The sequence below is a fragment of the Hyla sarda genome, chromosome 6 (genome assembly GCF_029499605.1).
Source record: "Hyla sarda isolate aHylSar1 chromosome 6, aHylSar1.hap1, whole genome shotgun sequence".
Classification (NCBI taxonomy): Eukaryota; Metazoa; Chordata; class Amphibia; order Anura; family Hylidae; genus Hyla; species Hyla sarda.
Window position 1 is genome coordinate 100,643,852 of NC_079194.1, and position 21,100 is coordinate 100,664,951.

A 21,100-nucleotide genomic window follows, 5' to 3' on the forward strand; every position below is an offset into this window, starting at 1 on the left:
AGGACTGTGAAAAACCCACACAAACATGGAGAGAACATACAACTTCATGCAGATGCTAGGCAGCAATGCTAACCACTAAGCCAACATGCGAACTGTGTGAACAAGGTCCTGGTGTTGGACAAAAGGTTTTGGTGCAAATCTTTTTCATGGCTAGAGGCAGTCTGTTAGAACACAACTTTTTTGGAAGGAAATCCTGGTTAGGAATACTTAAAACCAATACGACTTTTCCCTATGTTCTAACTTTTCCATCCATGAAAATGAAACAGAATGTGTAATATGATACCCACTAATACTGTTTCTTGGTGTCTGGTAGCCAAGTGCTGTTTACGGCAACATTGGCTGACCCCCTACTAGCCTACTATAGGTTCCTATTTTCTAATTGTATTTTTTTTAACATTTTTATGTGGGGTAGGGGGCACTGCCATCTTGCTTGAGCTGTTTTTAACAGCATTTATTGATATGCCGTAAAGCAATCCCCATGGACATAGCTAACAATGGACAGGACCTGTTCCATTCACATGAATTGCAAACATTATTAAACATTCTTTGTGAAATTTTCAGGGAGGGGATGCTGAGCTCTGCTGTGAAAGGTGGTAAATGCTGATCTCTACTGTGAATGGTGGTGGATCCAGTGTTATCTCTCTACTTGTGTCACCTTTTACTGTACTCCTGTGGAGAAAAGCTTACGTACTGGGAAATTTCCTGTACAGAACTGAGCAGAACAGCTTAGTTTTAGACCTAGGGGCCAGATTGGAAACCGCAACATTTCAAGATTATCATAAAATATAGATAGAAAAATTGAAAACTAGAAAAAAACATCACCACTAAGGATAGGGGATAAGATGTATGATTGTGGAGGTCCCGCTGCTGGGGACCCCCGCAATCTCTCATTGCGCACCCACCTTTGTGAGCTCTCCACACTGCTGGAGGCTCCTAGTGTGTCACGTGATGACCACGGGGGAGTATAGTGATGTCATGACTCCGCCCCGTGTGATGTCACGCTCCACCCCCTCAATGCAAGTCTATGGTAGGGGGCATGACGGCCGTCGTGACATCATGATACTCCAGCCCCGTGGTCGTTATGCTACACACTCGGAGCCTCCAGCACTGTGGAGAGCTCACAAAGGTGGGTGCGCAATGACAGATTGCAAGGGTTCCCCCACACTCATACATCTTATCCCCTATCCTTTGGATAGGAGATAAGATGTATTAGGGCCGGAGTACCCCTTTAACATAAAAACTTGATTTAAACAATAGGACATTTTCTAGTACATGTGTTTAGTACTTTTCTATTGTATTTTTATGTGAATATGCAGGCCTACTGTACAGGGTAGCCCACAGCCCACTGTAAAGAGACATGGAGGGTGAAGAAGGAGGGAAAGAGGGAGAGTGAGAAGATAGAAGGATATCTACATATATGTATATAAAGAAAATATTGAAATGTTAAATAAGAAAAAAATGGATGGTAAGGTAACATTTTTAAAATAGTAAACGACAGGACAAATTACATTTTTTTTTTTTTTTATATAAAGAATCTATAATTTGTAATATGTGACCAACATGAATAGGGCCAGATCACCGGGAAAGAGCCGGCTGCATTGTCACTGTTAGAGCATGTGTCACTCATGGCATCACATCCAGCAACAATGTGGATTTTTTCTTCTGTAAACTATAATTTGTGGCAACAGCAGGAAATATTGCAGCTCTCAATATATGACAAGAGTTCATTTTGAACACTTTTGTTGCTCAAGACAAGTGACTGGCCTACAACTTCTAAATAGCTTTTTTCAGATCCATTACGCTTATGCTTTTTTAGGACTCTACTTGAACAATAAAGCTTTGTCATAATTCTTAAAAGCAGATAAAATTGCAGTTTGAGAGGTATATTTCTGGTGGAAAAACCTTACCAATAAGTTACAGTAGGTAGAAAATGAATGCCAAAAATAATGAAAGTATTTTTTTTGTATTTTTGTATTTTTACTTTCTAGTTTGTTTGAACTAAATGTTTGTAGCAGAGACACAAAAGTTCTAGCAACAAGAAGTGCAAAGACATAAGAATTTAACAAAAATGTACAAAGAGTTCTTGTAAAGGGCCAATTTTAGATGTGTGCCAGCACTGGAGTACAGCCCTTCTATTCATAAGAATTGGGTTGTTTCTGCAATGTGTGTGTCGTGTCCCGACACCGTATTTCATACTGTGCCTTAGTTATTAGTACCCAAAGTTAGAGTCCCTAGGACTGTCGGGGTTCGCTTCCCCAATTAACCCCTAGTCACCCCTTAGTAACTTGATATTTATAAATATTATCTATATAAATACATGTATATGGTGTTACTCACTTGTTTTAGCGTCGCAGGACCTGCGGGTCATGTGACCCGGTTCACAGAACTCTATGGTTTGCTAAAGGACCTTTGGTGGTTCTAGTCAGGTGATCACCCACAATCCATTGTAACGGTGAGTGACAGCTGATATGGACCAATCCAAAACGGCCAGCCCCTGCCCATATAAGGGAGCTGCGCCATTTTGTCGCTCTCTTGGGTTCCTGACTCTGGACGAGGTAGGACCTCCGCAGCTTTCAAGACAATTACTAGGCCAAAGCCTTGTGGCCTAGGCCTGCGCTAGAGATGGATAGTTCTTACAATTCCCCGCTATCTCCGCAAGATCTCTGGACCTAATCCAATCCCTAAATCCAGCGGATCTATGCAAATACAATCCTCCTAATCTTAAGAGAACTTTTCGATCCTAAGCAACTGTCAGTCACTGCTGTGCTGTCTATATAGACTCTGTTATCTGGACTGTTACCGATACTGCATGTACAGAAAATCTTCGGTAAAGTTCCTGCAAGTTTTAAGTTCAGCCTGCTGTGGACAATCCATTTATTTTACACTCACCTATCGCTCTTGGGAAGGGTGGCGATAGGCCCAGCATCACTACAGAGTTTTAACCCTCCTCCTGGCGTCACGAGTGACAAGGGTTACATTAACCCCTCATATACTACAGCACCACCCCAACTACCCTACACCCTCACCAGGCTATCACATGTGTAAGCCCCATTTGGATGGAAGGTATAGTTGCAGAGATTTCTTAAACAAACCTGCCATATGAAATATTAGCTACATATTTGCATTCCAGCCATAGAGGACAGTATCACAGTGAGTTCATTTAGCATTTCCATTAAAAGCTGTATAAATGCAGCCAGCACATATAGTGAAAGTCTTTAGTCCTATGTCTTCCAGACAAATAGAAAAAGCCTTTGAGGGCTATATCTTCCATTAAACCATATACCATTATTTTTCAAAAATTCCCATTCTACAGTAAAAATAACTCCCCCCCCCAAAAAAAAAATAAATAAATAAATAAATCTACTTACCTCAGCGTTCCTCCAGTGTCTCCAGTGTCCTGGCCCGGTCCTCGGTTTCAATTCTTAATCTGCAGTGTGACGCTTAATCTGCAGAGTAACGAGTGGTCATACTGCAACTCAGCCAATCATTCGCTGAGGCGGGTCATCACTGTGACCAGTGAATGGCTGAGCGACAATATGACACTGTGGGCCTAAGTTTCACACTGCAGACAAGAAAAGTATGGCAGCTGGGGAGCGGACCGCAGACCCTGTGGGAGCACTGGATCAGTTGGGGTCTGGGTGTCTAGACCCCCAAGATCGCTATAATGATCAGGAATAAGTGCTCAGCTGAGTGCTTCTTTTTCCACCTGTCTTCTCACTGCAGGAGTTGGGCTTTATATACCTATAAATAATCTGTTTCCTGCATAAAAAATAGAGACTGGAAGGGTTTGAACTCCCAGACTCCGATTTTATTAAATGATACTATTATTTATGCTTTAAATCTATTTTCCCTAACCGAAATAAAGTGACTTTTCCTCTATATATATTGGTATACAAGGAGAGTTGTCAATCACTATGTGTGTGTGGGTGGGGGAGCAGGGATCCTAGGCTTTCTCTATATGGGCAGGAGTAGTTGGACTCACAGGCTATGTGTATGGGAGAAGTAGGACTCACAGGCTATGTGTGTGGGAGAAGTAGGACTCACAGGTTATGTGTGTGGGAGAAGTAGGACTCACAGGCTATGTGTGTGGGAGAAGTGGGACTCACAGACTCTGTGTGTGGGAGAAGTAGTACTCACAGGGAGAAGTAGTACTCACAGGCTATGTATATGGGAGAAGTAGGACTCACAGGCTATGTATATGGGAGAAGTAGGACTCACAGGCTATGTGTGTGGGAGAAGTAGGACTCACAGGCTTTGTGTGTGGGAGAAGTAGGACTCACAGGCTATGTGTATGGGAGAAGTAGGACTCACAGGCTATGTGTGTGGGAGAAGTAGGACTCACAGGCTATGTGTGTGGGAGAAGTAGAACTCACAGGCTATGTGTGTGGGAGAAGTAGGACTCACAGGCTATGTGTGTGGGAAAAGTAGGACTCACAGACTCTGTGTGTGGGAGAAGTAGTACTCACAGGGAGAAGTAGTACTCACAGGCTATGTATATGGGAGAAGTAGGACTCACAGGCTATGTGTGTGGGAGAAGTGGGACTCACAGGCTATGTATATGGGAAAAGTAGGACTCGCAGGCTATGTGTGTGGGGGAAGTAGGACTCACAGGCTATGTGTATGGGAGAAGTAGGACTCCCAGGCTATGTGTATGGGAGACGTAGGACTCACAGGCTATGTGATTGGGGGAAGTAGGACTCACAGGCTATGTGTATGGGGGAAGTAGGACTCACAGGCTATGTGTATGGGGGAAGTAGGACTCACAGGCTATTTGTGTTGTAGAAGCACGATGCAAAGGCTATGTGAGTTGGATTTGTAGGACTCACAGACTTTCTCTAGGCATCAGTTAAACAGATTTTAACATGAAAATACTAATTCAAATTATAGAAAACTATATCTTCTATAGTGCCCAAAGTGTAATTCTGCCCATAAATGAAGAGCACACATATTGCTCCCAACTTCATAGGTAATAGCTCTGGGGCAAAAAGTGACAACCCTCTTGAGCGGAGAAATTGCCACTTGTCTTTCGCCACACGAATGTGAATGATTTCAGAGGTATCACCCCCAATGCCTTGGTAAATGTTTACCAATGTTATTAAATGATATTACAATGCTAACAAGTTACATTTGTAAAATATAAGTGGGAAGTTTGTTTGGCACTTTCAGCCCAGAACCCATTCAGCCTTTCTGGAAATATTTTAACAGGATTAAGGATTAATGACAAAGGGACAAATAATCTAATTCCTGCTGGTTCCCCAGTGACAACTTCCCTCCTCAATGGATACATTAGAGATCTTAATACACATTGACAAAGCATTTTTTTCTTCCTTTTAACCCAAATCTTGTGGTATGTGCAGCACACTCTATTTACCAGGCCAAATTCTTTGCAAGAGAAGCCGTTTCCTGAAAACAGCAGTCTACTGCACAACTTCACACTAATGCGATTACTTAGCTAATTTCCTGAGTTTGCTTGTCTGCCATTTCATCCTTCACACGGATGCGTTACTATGAGGGCTCTTCACAGAAGAAAGCAAGGACACAAAAGAAACGTCTTTGAAGGGAACGGGGGAGCGAACATTTAAAAGAGTATTGTTAAAAACAAACTGAGGGGGCCCTTTAAAGTTCAACCAAACTATCTTTAGAAGTCAAAATTTGAAGATTGTATTGCCTCAAAGGTTTGGGTGGGAGTAAAACTGTAAAAAGGATGTCTTAAAAGAGAAATATATGTGAGATTACAACAGAGTTCATTGGTGACATAGTGCTCTCTCAGAGGAATAGCATGGAGAGGGTGCCAACAGTAAGAGGGGCCATGGGAGTATGATAATTCTAGTGTGGTGGACCACCGGGTGAAATGGTGGGACCACGGGTGTAGCGGTGTGAGTAGTGGGATCACATGGTATTAACCCCGGGGGCTGGATGGTATTAACTCCTAGTGTTCGTGACGCCAAAATTGTGGTGGACCACTGTGTGAAATGGCGGGACCACGGGTGTAGCGGTGTGAGTGGTGGGATCAGATGGTATTAACCCTGTGTTCGTTACGTCAGTGTGGTTTTCGGGTTCCTTCCGGAACACCACACGCCCGGATTCTTCGCTATCCCAATTGCTAGATGTGAAAATGAGAGTCCACAACCAGTTATGGTAAAACAGAGGCTTTACAGAGAAGAAGACAGGTGTAATTATCTTCACAGCTAAGGCTGGATTTCCCAGAGAGGTGGCCAGGACCCAGAGGACCTCGCTGCTTGCTGGACCAATATACTTGTAGTTAACTTGACTTGAAATTAGACCTGACTTGACTATGTGCAGGACTTGATTAGTTTCAGTGACAGCAGACATAGACTTGAGACTTACTGGAGAGACTGTAGCTTTCTGGGGTCCTCCAGATGCTGATCACTTGCACTGAGATCTCTGTTGGTTGCTGTCTCAGCAAAGGCTTAGATGGAAGAGAGAGAGAGTTGTAATGGCTGCCTCTTTATATAGTGGGGGGGGGGGGCTGGACTAAAGCCCATTGGTCAAGCTGTGGGTCATAGGTTCAGCTGGTGCTCTCTGGGAGAGCATGTGACAACAAATCATGTGACCGCATAACGTAACATATGACAGACTTACACAGGTCCTTGAGACCTCCCACAGGTCCTCTATACTACCTACACATAGGAATCCTGTCTAGGCATTAAAGTTAGACACACACCTTTATAAAGCCAACAGGGACAGACCTTGCAGGGGAGCCCCCAGGTCACTGAGGGACTCAACCTGACAGGGCTTATTATACTAGTGTGGGACATCACACTAGTATAATAAATCTGTCGGCTCTGTATTAGTGATAAAAAAAAACAGTTTGTCACACTAAAGGTGCTGCAAATGTACAATCTGTCTTTAGAAGATCTCAAAATTGGCCCAATCAATGTGCTTAGTTATTTTAAGCCTAATAGGGGTTGTTCAATTTTGACAATGCCTTCCTGTTTCTCCAATGAAAGCTGATCACAAGGAATTAGACTGGGAAAACCTTCAGCGATCAGCTGTGATCTGGAAAGGAACCTTGCAGAAAGTATTTAATTCTCCTGCAGTGCCCCCAAAGGAGAAGTGAAGTTCTTGTGTGCTGAGTCCTCCAGGATGATAGTACCTGCTTTCTACTTAGATGAGGGTCCTTAATGGGGAACTATCAAGAGCAATGCATATATTCAACCAAAACTGAGCTACGGTACCTTCTTGTGGATCACAAATGCCCTCTCACAGCAGTATTCCCTTGAATGTGTGCTTGAGGGTCCCAATTCTAATACACTGTAAATAGGGACTTTTTAGAAAAGTGTGAAAACTGCTGAAGCTTTTCAAAGAATTTTTTTTTTTACATTAGAAAACACAGTTTGAGAACAAACATGAAAACTTTTGAGAAGTGTATATTTAGACCAAAATGACTAATTTTTGGAAACTATGGAATTATAACAATTATTATATCACTATTTTTCCCTCCTGATTTTACCTGCCCTATAATTTCCTTTGTGTTTAAAGAAAATCCCTCACAGTGTTTTAAATTCCACTTATAATGTTCAGGTCTGTATGCGCACATACAACGTTAGGAAGCTAAGGGTTTGGCTTGTAGCAATCACTGTCATGCATAGTCTTGTAATTAGGAAGTATTATGGAAATTAATACAAACTGAGCCATTCATTGGCAGGATATAGGGGCCACAGAAAAAAGGAGATTTTTCATTACCCTGCTGACCTTTAAAGCACCATGTGCTAAGGAAGTGTTTAATTAGAAGTGATATTCATACTATAATGTCCCAATCTGTGCTAATTTGTGCCAGTCTGCTGTGATTCTTGCTATTACTATTCTGGCGATGCACTTTAAAACAAATGGGATGTACAAAATGTTATAGGGGTATTTTGATGGATAAATATCTGATTGCAGGGGGATCCAACGATTGGGACCCCCAAGATCTCCTTACGGGGTCTGGCTACTTACCAGTCCCCTAAGCGCTCCAGCCCCCACCTTCCGAGACCAGCAGGAGTGACAGCCCACTCAGCCAATCACAGTCTGAAAAGGGGTCCTGTCTCAGCCGGTGATTAGTCAAGCATTTTACTTTTTATTTCCTATCCTGTGCCAAGGTTGGAGAAATTCAGTATTACACACTGCTAATTTAAATCAATAGCTTTTCTGTAAAAAACAGGACAGCACAGGTCCTCCAGAGCAAACAATGCTCTTTAAAACTGTTTTCCACTCAAGCCATAAGATAAGGATTCTGAACACATGTTCACCATTTAGTACATCATAATAATATGAAACAAGTTTTCTGAACTGGGCTACCTCTGGACTATGCAATTCATATCAGTGGTGGTCCGACTCCTGGCACCCCCCAGATCAGCTGATTAAAGATGCAAGGGTGCTTCAGGGAGCTCTGAGGCCTCATCAATGTTTACTGTATAGATGATGAAGAGTCCGGTTTACATTTTGTAACTTTATTTGATCACCGAGCAACAATCACTTTCATTTACTATGAGGGGAAGCGCCATTGGCATAGTCCATTTTTTCCATACGAGGCGCCAACCCGTATAGTTGTGCTGTCATCATATTTTACCGACACATCTCTAAACATATTGAAGTGGCTTTACTTGGTACTGAAGCAAAATCCTATACACCTAAATAGTACAGGCAGTACCACAAATACTATAAAATATACAAAAGCTGTGCATGATAAGCCATGAAGCACCACTTTAATCAGATGGGTGTGTTAGCAGGCAACCTCCACCAATCTAATGTTAATGGCCTATTCTTTGGTTAGGCCATAAATATTAGAAACCCGGAAAACCCCTACAAACCTACTTAGAACATTTTAAGCGTTAGGGTTTAAGTGTGTGAAGCGTGACATAAACATTAGATGAAAATCATCCATACTTGCTAATTTGAACATGTCCAATCCTGTGTTCCAAAAGAAAAAAAGTATTTTCTTTGCAATATAATAAGCATTCACACTTGGTTGAGCCATGTGTACATATTTATGAGGTGGTTGGCAGTGACAGCTGTCAGATAAGAGAGTGGTTGACATCTCATATATACTGTGTATGGCCACTATGTAGATTGCATTCTCATCATATACAGTATCTTTGAGTTATTTAAGGTCTTTGATATGAACACCTGAATGCAGTGATCTTTGTAGGCCATATCTACTCGAGTTTACACCCCCCCCCAAGCCCCTTCCCAAGAAAAACATTCTCTATCCAAAAAGAAACAAGTCCGTTATACAGTTACATTTTCATTCTTTACTAGTGAAGTTTCCCCCTCCTCAAAATAAAGGAGTGCACTCCCTGCTTTCTTGGGCGGCCACCTTCACCAGCGAATAAACGTTTACTCCTTAGACTTGATGACAATGTTAAATTCCTGCTACAATCCCACAAAACAACTGTGAATTTCACACAGAACGGTCACACACACTCACTGAGCTGTGAAATAAGCGTATGCGTACACACTTTTCCATTTGCATCTATATAGTCAGCATATAAATAGCATGTCTCTACAAGTGCTTGGCGGCTATGACGAAACCTTATTTTATTCATTGTTCAGTGGGAAGCCAGGGATGAAAGAATCTCTTTTTCGGGTTAAGGGGCCAGGGTTGTGTTGATTAATCTGAGAGCTGTTCGCGGCTGCACACTAGATGCCTCCCTAGTGCACTGTTTGCAAATAGTACAGTTCACATTGATATTTTAGTCATAAGCTCAACTTCAAGAAATGCTTTACTGCATAAAGAAAGAGATTTTATAGACTAGAGAGGCTTTGAAACCGAAAGGAATAAAAAGGGGTGTTCCTGGCTAAGAACGATTGTAGCATGTAATCCCACAGTAGCACAAATGTTTACTGGTTGTGGAATGCTATTACTCCCTTAATGCTCTCCAGTAAGGGTTCTCATTCCTAGCAATGTGCCTTTTTATGCCACAGCAGTAATGAATAGGCATGATGATGCAAAGTCTTTACTTAAAGGGGTACTCTACTAGATAATGTTTTTTTTTTTAATCAACTGATGTCAGAAAGTTAAACATATTAGTAAATTACTTCTATTTAAAAATCTTAATCCTTCCAGTACTTATCAGCTCCTGTATGCTCCACAGGAAGTTCTTTTCTTTTTTAATTTCCTTTCTGTCTGACCACATTGCTCCCTACTGACATCTATGTCCATTTTAGGAACTGTCCAAAGTAGGAGCAAATACCCATAGCAAACCTATCCTGCTCTGGACAGTTTCTGAAATGGAGAACTGTGGTCAGACAGAAAGAAAATTCAAAAGGAAAAGAACTTCCTGTGTAGCATATAGCAGCTGATAAGTACTGGAAGGATTAAGATTATTAAATAGAGGTAGTTTACAAATCTATTAAACTTTTTGGCATCAGTTGATTTAATTTTTTCTTTCCAATGGAATACCTCTTTAACCACTTAAGGACCAAGGGCGTACCTGTACGCTTAGAGTTCGCTCCCTTTCTATAACGCGGGGCCACACCGGCCCGGCCAGGACCCGTTGCTAACAGTGCGGCACTGATCGCGGTGCCACGAGCAGTTAACCCTTGAGACGCGGCGTTCAAAGTTGATCGCGCGTCTAAAGTGAAAGTAAACTATCCCCGGCTAGCTCAGTTGGCTGTTGGGAATCACCGCAGCGAAATTGCGGTATCCCAAATGGGGATGGTGCTGGTGAAAGTTTAGGGTCTATTGGTGTTAACCCTTAATTGTCGTGACGCCAGGATGTGGTTTCCTCAATGTAATAGTCCTACTGCCAACCGTCCCACAAACGGCAGGGAGAAATAACGGAATGTCCACAGCAGACTTGAAGTAACTTTACTGTATATTTTATGCAATGGCATGTAACAGAACAGTCTTTTGAGGGAGAGAACCGTGATACAGGTTCCTCACAGGTTTACTGGGACTCCGGGATCAATGAGCTTTGTTTGCTAGCCCCTGTGCGACTATTTTTAGGAGATTTGAGTTTCTAGTAGTCACACAGGATTCAGTAATTTGAGCTTTGAATAACTCACGTTTAGTGGCTGCGGATTCTTAGGCTTTGGGCCTAGCTTGAATTGATGATTTGTGCGGAGATGTGCTTTCTTTATGTGCCAGGAACAAGAGAGTTGCTTGCTTTGTAGCCAGGAAATAAGAGCGCGAATTTAGTGGCAGTAGCCCCTTATATATTAAGGGGGTGGGACAAAACTCATTGGTCAGCATAACCTGTCAGTCCTGACCCAGTGAGCTCTGGGTATCACATGACCAAAAGGTCCTTAAACCATAATACAATTAATTTAAGGCACGTGACCTCTAAGGTCCTATACAGAGGTATTCCCATATAAAATATACATATTTATACCTGAAATTCCACTGATATTAGTCGACTAGGGGTTAGCCCTAAAGGAGAGCCCTATTGTCATGGAGGGGCTCTGACGAAGGGACAGGACCAGGTCCTGTACCGGGACAACACACAGGCAGGAGCAGTCAAGCAACAGAATCATTGATCAATGTTATCCTATGGGATAACAATGATCAATGTAAGGCTGCTTTCACACTATGAAAAGTACCCGTTATATATCGCCTGTTATAAAATAGCGGGCGATCGCAGGGCTTAACGGCCATTAGAAAATCCCTAATGGACGTTAGAAAATCCCATTATAGTCTATGGGATTTTTCTAATAGCCGTTTTAACCCATTATCGCCCGTTATTAATAACGGACATTATTTTGTGACGGGCGATTGAACGGAAGAAATAGTGCATGCACTATTTCTCCCATTACTATATTCCATCACAAAATAACGTTCGTTATTAATAACGGGCGATAACGGGTAAAAACGGCTATTAGAAAAATCCCATGACTATAATGGGATTTTCTAACGTCCGTTAGGGATTTTCTAATGGCCATTTAACCCTGCAATTGGCCGCTATTTTATAACGGGCGTTATATAACGGGTACTGTGCAGTGTTATAGCCCGCTATGGGAGCTATAACATTGCAAGAACAAAGAGAAAAAATAATTATAAAGATCATAATAAAAGTTTGAATCATCCCACGTTTCCCATTTAAAAAAAACTGTGTAAATAAAAATAAACATATGTGGTATTACCACGTGTGGAAATGTCCAAATTATAAAAATATATAGTTAATGAAACCGCATGGTCAATGGCGTATGCGCAAAAAAATTCCAAAGTCCAAAATAGTGTATTTTTGGTCACTTTGTATATCATGAAAAAATGAATAAAAAGCATTCAAAAAGTCCAATCAATACAAAAATGGTACCGCTAAAAACTTCAGATTACGGCGCAAAAAATGAGCCCTCATACTGCCCCATGCACGGAAAAATAAAAAAGCTATTTTACTGCATGCAGAAGTACAAAAAAAATCAAACCTATATAAGTAGGGTATCATTTTAATCGTATGGGCCTACAGAATACATATATGGTGTCATTTTTACCGACAAATTTACTGCGTAGAAACAGAAGCCCCCAAAAGTTACATAATTGTGTTTTTTCTCAATTTTTTCGCATACTGATTTTTTTCCCATTGCTCGGGATTTTGGGTAAAATGACTAATGTAGTTACAAAGTAGAATTGGTGGCGCAAAAAAATAAGCCATAAGAGTTAAGGTTTTTTAAGGAGGAAAAAAATAAAGTGCAAAAACGGAAAAACCCCTGGCCCTTAAGGGGTTAAATATTTCATTTATAAAAGTTGTTAAAGCAATATTCACTATACTGTGTATTGGTACTTTTAAGAAGACACATATAAAAATTTTCTTGAATCAATTCCAAAGAACTGCAAAATATCCTGATATCCTCATAATATATATATATATATATAAAACCTATAAAACACAAACAATACATTATACACTGTACATATGAATATACTTTTAGTGCTTAAAAGCATCATAATGCAAAGACTCTAAAAGGGCAAAGAAATTATCTTCGAATATTTTTTAAGAAAGGTTCTTCTAAGCGATATACACCTTAGATGAGATCTCTTTGTGGTGGGACCACGGGGTGTAGCGGTGTAGGTGGATGGGGCAGAGGGTATTAACCCCAGGGGCAAGGTGTTATTAACCCCTAATGTTCATGGGGCCTGAGTGTTTTTTGAGTATCTGGAACCACCCAAACGATATCTCCGCTATTCTAAAGGATAGGCAGTGAAATGAGAGTCCACGACCAGGTAATGGTTTAACGGAGGCTTTACTGAGGTCAGATAGTTGTTATAGTCTCTACAGCTTGTCCAGAATCCCAGAGAGGTGACCAGGAACACAGAAGGACCTCGCAGCTTGCTGGGACCAATTATACTTGTAATAGACTTTGGATAATTGACTTTAGGCTTGACTAGGCAGGCAGTGACAGCAGACATAGACTTGACTTACTGGAAGTGACTGTAGATTTGAGGCCTTCCAGGTAGCTGGACACTAGCACTGAGATCTCTGGTCTTGCTTGTACCCCAGTAGGAAGAGCAAAAGAGCAAGAGGCAGATTGCAGCACCTTATAAAGGGGGGTAGTCCAAGAAGCCCATAGGTCAAGCTGTGGGTCATGTGTTAAGCTGGTGCCCTCTGGGTAACATAAACATAACATGTAACATCTCACAGGATCTTTAGACAATTTGCTTAGTCCTCCAAAGATCCTTTATACTGTCTATCCATTAGCATTAGTATACTGACTATATATCTATAACAATAAATAACATTAAAGGGGTATCAACTTGCTCCAGAAAGTTAAACAGATTTGTAAATTACTTAATACTTCTAATAATTATCAGCTACTGAAGTTAAGTTGTTCTTTTCTGTCTGACAACAGTGCTCTCTGCTGACATCTCTGTCTGTCTCGGGAACTGAACAGAGCAGAATAGGTTTGCTATGGGGATTTGCTTCTACTATGGACAGTTCCCGAGACAGGTGTCATCAGAGAGCTCTTAGACAGAAAAGAACATCTCAACTTCAGCAGCTCATAAGTACTGAAAGGAATAATATTTTTTAATAGAAGTAATTTACAAATCTGTTTAACTTTCTGGAACTGGTTGATATATATAAAAAAGTTTTTTCCTGGATAACCCCTTTCAAATAACAGCAGGCGAGACACTGCAGGAGAGCCCCCAGGTCACTGAGGGACTAAACCTGACAGGGCCTAAGTGTAGTGCAGGACCATGTGCTGTACTGGGTCATTACATCTTCTTTTTAAAAATGGGGCATATATAGCTAGATTTCTTTCACCCAGGGTAAAAATTCTGTTAGGTGCCCTAGCCTTGTATCTAAACACACTATGCAAGGCAGATTAGCTTTTGGCACCCCCTCTCATCCACTATCCAGGGCACATGCTTTACTAGCTACACCCCTGTGGAAAATATATTTAGCCACTATTACATTTCATTAAGGGTTGTCACCCAGATTTTACCAAGGGGAAAATCTGCCAAGCTTTGCAAGGAAACACATATTGCTGTATGCCAAGTCTGATAAAGGTTGTTAATAAAGTCTGTATAATTTACAATGCTAGATATTGTGGTTGTCCTATTTAGTTATACCACAATGGCATCATCCAATGGTCTCTATACCGTAACATCTGGCATTTGATGTAGCACTCATCGATGTAGAGTTCAACGGGGGCGGAGTTGTGACATCACGATACTTCGGCCCCATAGTCGTGAGGCTTCAGACTCGGAGTCTCGAGTGCTGGCGTGCAGCTCACACAGGTGGGTACTGCATGAGAGATTGCGGGGGCCCCCAGCAGCGGGGATAAGATTTCTTAGGGCCGGAGTACCCCTTTAACTTTAATGCCAGCCCAATACATGCTTTACTGATTCCCACTCTGGATGGAAAGAGTTTGTGTAAATATCTCACAAGATGAAATTAGTGTAAGTAAAAAAAAAGCACAACATGAACTGTCTGCACTTGTCAAATGACTGGCGAATAAGACAAGTGATAGCAGGAAAAAAGGCTATGTCAGTCAGATTGAAGGCTCTGATCTTACAGATGGATAGCTGAGCCTATATGTTCTGTACAGATCATCCTAACATAAACACATCATGGAAGATCTGAGTGACTGCAACACTTCTCAAGGTGTAACCAGTTCTTAAAACATCACAAGATGCATAATGCAGGCGGAGGATAAGTCTTTACTAGGAGATCGTCATAGGCTGCTGGATACAAAACAGACCCACATCATTTATAATAACAATTTATATTTCACTGTTGAGCCAAGTTCTGAATTTAGACCTGAGAGCTGATACAATTGCTTATAACAGATGACACAGTTTACTAGAGATGGAGCAGAAAAGGGAATGCGTTTTAATAGGGCACCTTTTCTTAAGTCTTAAAGGAATACTCCTGGAAAAAACGAATATATTGTGTTATGCCTTATGCAGAGCCTGAGGGGACAGTGCATGTCAAAAGAATTCTCTGGATGGCAAACTTTGAACCGCACCTTTAGGTGTTGTGTTAGGCATAGCATAGAGTATCAATTTTCCCATATTACTTTAAATAAACAATATACGTCTAAGGCATACATAGCCATATAGGAGGACATTTATCAAGGTATTTAGAGCCTTTTTTTTTTTGCTTGCTCCGGGCACACAAAAAGTTGCACATGTTTTGTGCGACTTTTGTGAGTCGCTTTGCAGTGATCACGTATTTATGATGTGCGAATGTCACACGTAAGCACTAATAGTTCCAAACTCATTAAAAAAATAGTTGCAAACTTCTCCAGGTCTGACCTGGAGTACAAAACTGCCTGTTGTAAGCACAAAAAAGTTGCAAAAAAGTCTCAACTGGGACTTTTGTGTTTTGCTTACACACCACGATTCTTTAATAAGGTGACCGGATCTGACTAGGAGATATGAAAACCGTATCCCAGCCGGACCCATCGCGTATCTCATTCATTTGAATGAGCTGACCTGATTCAAACCGGAGTGGTATACTACAGTTTTCTGTCCGATCACAAAACCAAATACGGAGCATAAATGAGCCGACCAGAGTCACTATCTGACTCCGGTCGGCTCAATCAAATTAATGAAATGCGGGCCGGGTCCGGCTGGGAAACAGGAGCGCCCATCTTCCAGCTGTATCAAGTCACCATATTAAAGAACCGTGGTGTGAATATACCCTAAGTATGATAATTATGTAGCACATAACCAAAACTAAAGCAAAAAAAAAAATGTCTTCAGGACTTGCTTACCAAAGCAAACAATGATAAATGTCCCCCATAGAGTTTAATTTTGAGGTGGTAAGTGTAATAATTCAGGTGTCAAAAATTAGGTGTACAGCTCTATGTAGCATGTACCTTTATGCTTTCAGAATTTGCTCCTCAAAAACAGGCAGTCAGCATTGTGGCTCTCAAAAACAACCAGCCAACTCTAACATGCATAGTATAGTAAAGAAAAAAATATTGGAGCAATATTTCCTTGAAAGAGTTTGTCTAGCTTTTAAAACTCTTTTTAAAGTACCATATTAGGTCACCCTGTGTTGGTAGATGTCCCTTGATTAAGACTTCAACATACAGTTCCAGATTCAGAATATCAAAGAGTATCCCTTTGCCTTGGATAACTCAACACATCTATGCATTACGCATACACTGTATGGACAAATGTATCAAATGTATAGGGACACACCCCTAATCATTCAATTCAGTGGTTTCGTTCAGTCCATTGCCACAGGTGTATAAAATCCAGCACCTACCAGAGCAGTCATCTTTACAAACATCTGTTATAGAATGGGGTATTCTAAAGAGCTCACTGAATTCCATCATGGTACTATAATAGGATGCCATCTCTGCAACAAGTCGGTTTGGAAAATTACATCCCTCCTAGATCATCCATGATCAACTGTGAGTAGTATTATTCAGAAGTAAAGATATTTAGGAACAACAACAACCCAGCTATGAAGTACAGACCAAGTAAAGTTACAGAGCAGGATCACAAAGTGCTGAAACACATAGAGGGAGATTTATCAAAACCAATACAGAGGGAGATTGGCGCAGTTGCCCATTTTAAGAGGTTTCTTTAAAAATGAAAGAAGTAATCTTATTGGTTGCTATAGGCAACTGCACCAGTTTTCCTCTCCACAAGTTTTGATAAATGTCCCGCATAGTGCCTAAAAGTTACAAATGCTCATCTGGCATTAAAATAAACACAAAAACTAGGCGCCAAGTGCTTCATCTCCAAGCACAATGCCAAGAATCGAATCGATGCAATGGTGTAAAGCAGTTCACTACTGGATGGAGCAGTGGAAACATGCTCAGACGAGTAACGCATCACCCTTTTCTATTCGGCAGTCTGACAACTACATTTTAAAGAAGATGTCCAGCAGTAAAAAATGCATCCGCTATCCGCCTGTGTCACTTTATTTTCCCCTTGATCCCCAGCTGTGCCACCTAACCCCATTCTTGATCCCCACAATACGCTTCATCCCCCCTTCATCCTCCTGTGCCACTTTATTCCGTTCTTTATCGCCTCCTGTGCCACTTAAATCCCACTGTATGACTTCATTCTCACACTTGATCAAACGATGTGCCACTTCATTCTCCCACACCCTGTGGTATTTCATTCTCACCCCGCCTCAGTCCAGGTCTAATGATTGCAGAAGTATTGGAGGAAAAAAGCTGTGTTGGCGCTCCCAAGGAAGTAACCCAAGTCGTGGGTATTGATGCAAAATAATTTATTCTTACAGCATAAGAAATCAAAGAAAATAATAAATAAAAATATATATATTTATTATTTTCTTTGATTTCTTATGCTGTAAGAATAAATTATTTTGCATCAATACCCACGACTTGGGTTACTTCCTTGGGAGCGCCAACGCAGCTTTTTTCCTCCAATACTTCTGCATTACTCTACGGACTCTCCTCTGGGCTCCGTCTTCACGCTGCTGGCCTGCATACCAAGCTACCATCACCGGCAAGGAACACGCTACCCCCACCTGGGTACCCACCTATACCGGATAAAGACCTACACCGCACCCGGCGCTAACTCCGCTTTTTTCCTCCATTTTATTGCAGGTCTAATGATTGACATCCTCTTGTGCGGCACTGATGAGTGACGTCCTCCCGCTCCTCGTCATGACATTTCAATTTAGTTCTGGCAGCTGCTGGATGCCTTTTCAACACCAGCGGCATGGGCCGTGGTCACTTAAGAACTATCCAGTGGTGGCTGCTGTGGGACAGCACGGTCTCATGACACACTTGGGGACTACAACCGCCACACTGGGGTTTATTTACTAAGAATGGAGTGTACTTTTCTTTGTGGGTTTTGATTCCCAACAGGTATTTTCCCAAGGTATTTTCTAATGTTTCCCTACATTTTGCACTTTTCCATACATTTTTTTTTTTTTTTTTACAACTGTTCTTATCTGTCAGGTTTTTCCCATATTAGGCCCCTTTCACACTACATAATTACTCCGTTTTCAAAGTTCCGTCAGAAAATCGGCAGTAAAACGGCAGTTACAAAATCCTATACGGCCGTTAGAAAATCCCATTATAGTCTATGGGATTTTCTAATAGCCGTTTTAACCCGTTATAGCCAGTTATTAATAACGGCTGTTATTTTGTGATGGAAGATAGTAACGGGAGAAATAGTTCATGAACTATTTCTCCCGTTACTATCTTTCGTCACAAAATAATGGGCTATAACGGGTTAAAATGGCTATTAGAAAAATCCCATAGTCTATAATGGGATTCTCTAACGGCCATATAGGATTTTGTAACTGCAGTTTTACAGCGATTTTCTGAAGGAACTTCGAAAACGGAGTAATTATGTAGTGTGAAAGGGGCCTTAAATCCACCATATTTTAAGTGGAAACCTTAGTTAATATGTTGGGATTTTTCAAAACGGTCGGGGACACGCCCCTTTTGTCGGGACCATGCACCCTTTTCAGTTTTTTTCTTGTAAAATGGAGGGTTTTGTTTTTTTTGGTAGCAAATTGTATCGCACAGAAAGTGCGACACAATTTGTGCGCAAAACCCGAGAAAAAAGAGTATGGATCATGTTAGTAAATAAACCCCACCATGTGTAGCGGTACTCCGTTTGGAATGCCCTGCAGTAGGGGAATTGATCACTTCCTGATATGATATCCTGCAGATTACAGCTGGGGACCCCAGCAGAGGGACATTTTTGGAAGCCCTTTCTATCTAAAAGGGATTTCAAAAAGTAGACAAATACTTTGACATGAGCTAGTTGCAATGAGATCTGTGCATCTATGGTGGGTGCTCTTTAATAACGCTTACAATAAGACTTGGAACCATGAAAATAAGAGCCAGCAAAGTGTCAGCACGAATTGACTTCAGCAGAAATTAAATATTTGTAATCTCTAATGAGAAGACAGGAGGGCCTGCCAAGATTAAGACACAGTCTGTACTTAACATTCTCTGAGGAATTTATACACAGTGTGGTCTCACCAAGGTAGTTGTCATCTTCCGGCTTCCCTGAGTAGCTGTGCTGCCGCACATCAATGTTAGTAGCACCAGCTGGAATACGTACCACTGTATTGTAGCCTAAGAAACACAAAGGGTGAAGTGCATGGATAGTTCAGATTAATGGACAGGATGTTCACTACAAAGGCTGTGAGAGTTACACTTCTGCCAAATGCATGTAGCATCACTACACAACAAAACTTTCTATGTTTACAAAGAAATAAGTGAGTGTCTGATGTATCTGGACCTGTGTGAAAATTAGAAGTATAATCGCGAAGAACACCAATGTCTTAAAATTTAGCCTTTTTTGGTATACATTTAAATACGAACATACTTAGAACTTATATAAATGCAGGATATATAGATAACACCATATTGTTGCCAAAACACAGCTGGTCCTAGGTAATGGACCAATCACTAATGGCCCCTATAACTGGCCCTGCTAGTCTGTATAGACCCCCCCCCCCCTACCTGTTAATGCAGGGAGGCCTTCCTAAAGAGTGCCAACCTGCTCCAGAACCTCCTACCTCTCCCTACTTAGGAAGGAAAAGGGAAGATGCCAGGTGCAGTGTGATTGTAGAGACCATCAGTGGTCTAATAGCTGGTTTTAATTAGACCTCCAAAAACACATTCAGTGAGTTTTAGAAATTGCAAACACATATATACAGTCTGTACAGTGCTTACATAACAATGCTAGTCACAATCAAGCAAAACCCAACGCGTTTCTTTGTATCGCATAACCAAGCGGCACAACTCATCAGGGAATAGTGCAAAGTGACAATTTTATAAACTTGTGTCCCGTATCTCACAGACAATAAATATCATGTTAAGAAAACAAGGAAGTACTGATAAAAATCAGGAATACTGTGATGAAGAGACCCAAGGTGTATGTCCTTATTATTGGTAGTCTGGACAAAATATTGTATCCCACTAATGGATAGGTTGTGGTATTGCTGTATTAGGTGATCCTCTTAGTATGAGTTCTGGTTTGGGTGACTATCATCTGTTGCAGACAAGGAACTCAAATTTAAAACCTCTATTTTTGGGAGGTAGTATTTCAGTAGGAGCCGCTCACCCCGGACACCATGTAAGTCACCACCAATCTGGCAACGCTAACTTATACTGGATGGCATTGAGGTCATCATCCTTTAAGAGACCCCTGATAAGATCCTACTGGAATACTAACTCCCAAAAATAGAGGTTTTAAATTTGAGTTCCTTGTCTGCAATAGATGATAGTCACCCAAACCAGAACTCATACTAAGAGGATCACCTAATACAGCAATACCACAACCTATCTGTAATTTCCCAGTACAGAACATGGTTCTGTACTACCCTTAGGCCCTGTCAGGTTAAGTCCCTCAGTGACCTGGGGGCTCTCCTGCAGTGTCTCCCCTGCTGTTAATATAAGTGTCAATTATTGTCATAGGATTATAGTCAGTGTCCTAATGTATGGTCAGTATAAAGGACCTGTGAGATGTCTGAAGGACCTGTGAAATGTCACTTGTTATGTTATGTTGTCACATGATGTTACCCAGAGAACACCAGCTTAACCTATGACCCCAAGCTTGACCAATGGGCTTTGGCTCAGCCCCCTCTATATAAAGGCTCGGCCATTACAATTCTTATCTCTTGTACCATCAGTCTTTACTGAGACCAGCAACTACCCGAGATCTCAGTGCTAGTGACCAGCATCTGGAAGGCTGCAAAGCTAC

The 21,100-nt window shown here is 41.3% G+C and overlaps 1 protein-coding gene across 6 annotated transcripts in view; it reads right to left on the minus strand.

Annotated features, from left to right (window-relative positions):
- The window catches only part of ADAMTS9 (ADAM metallopeptidase with thrombospondin type 1 motif 9), a 267,952-nt gene that overhangs the window by 131,388 nt on the left and 115,464 nt on the right, over positions 1 to 21,100 (minus strand). For all 6 annotated transcript variants that reach the window (XR_008844950.1, XM_056524547.1, XM_056524546.1 and 3 more), the window contains one exon: positions 19,372 to 19,467. Coding sequence is in view for 5 of the 6 variants with exons in the window: in XM_056524547.1 (XP_056380522.1) it covers positions 19,372 to 19,467 (96 nt within the window). In the remaining variant the exon portion in view is untranslated. The remainder of the gene's footprint in view (positions 1 to 19,371; positions 19,468 to 21,100) is intronic.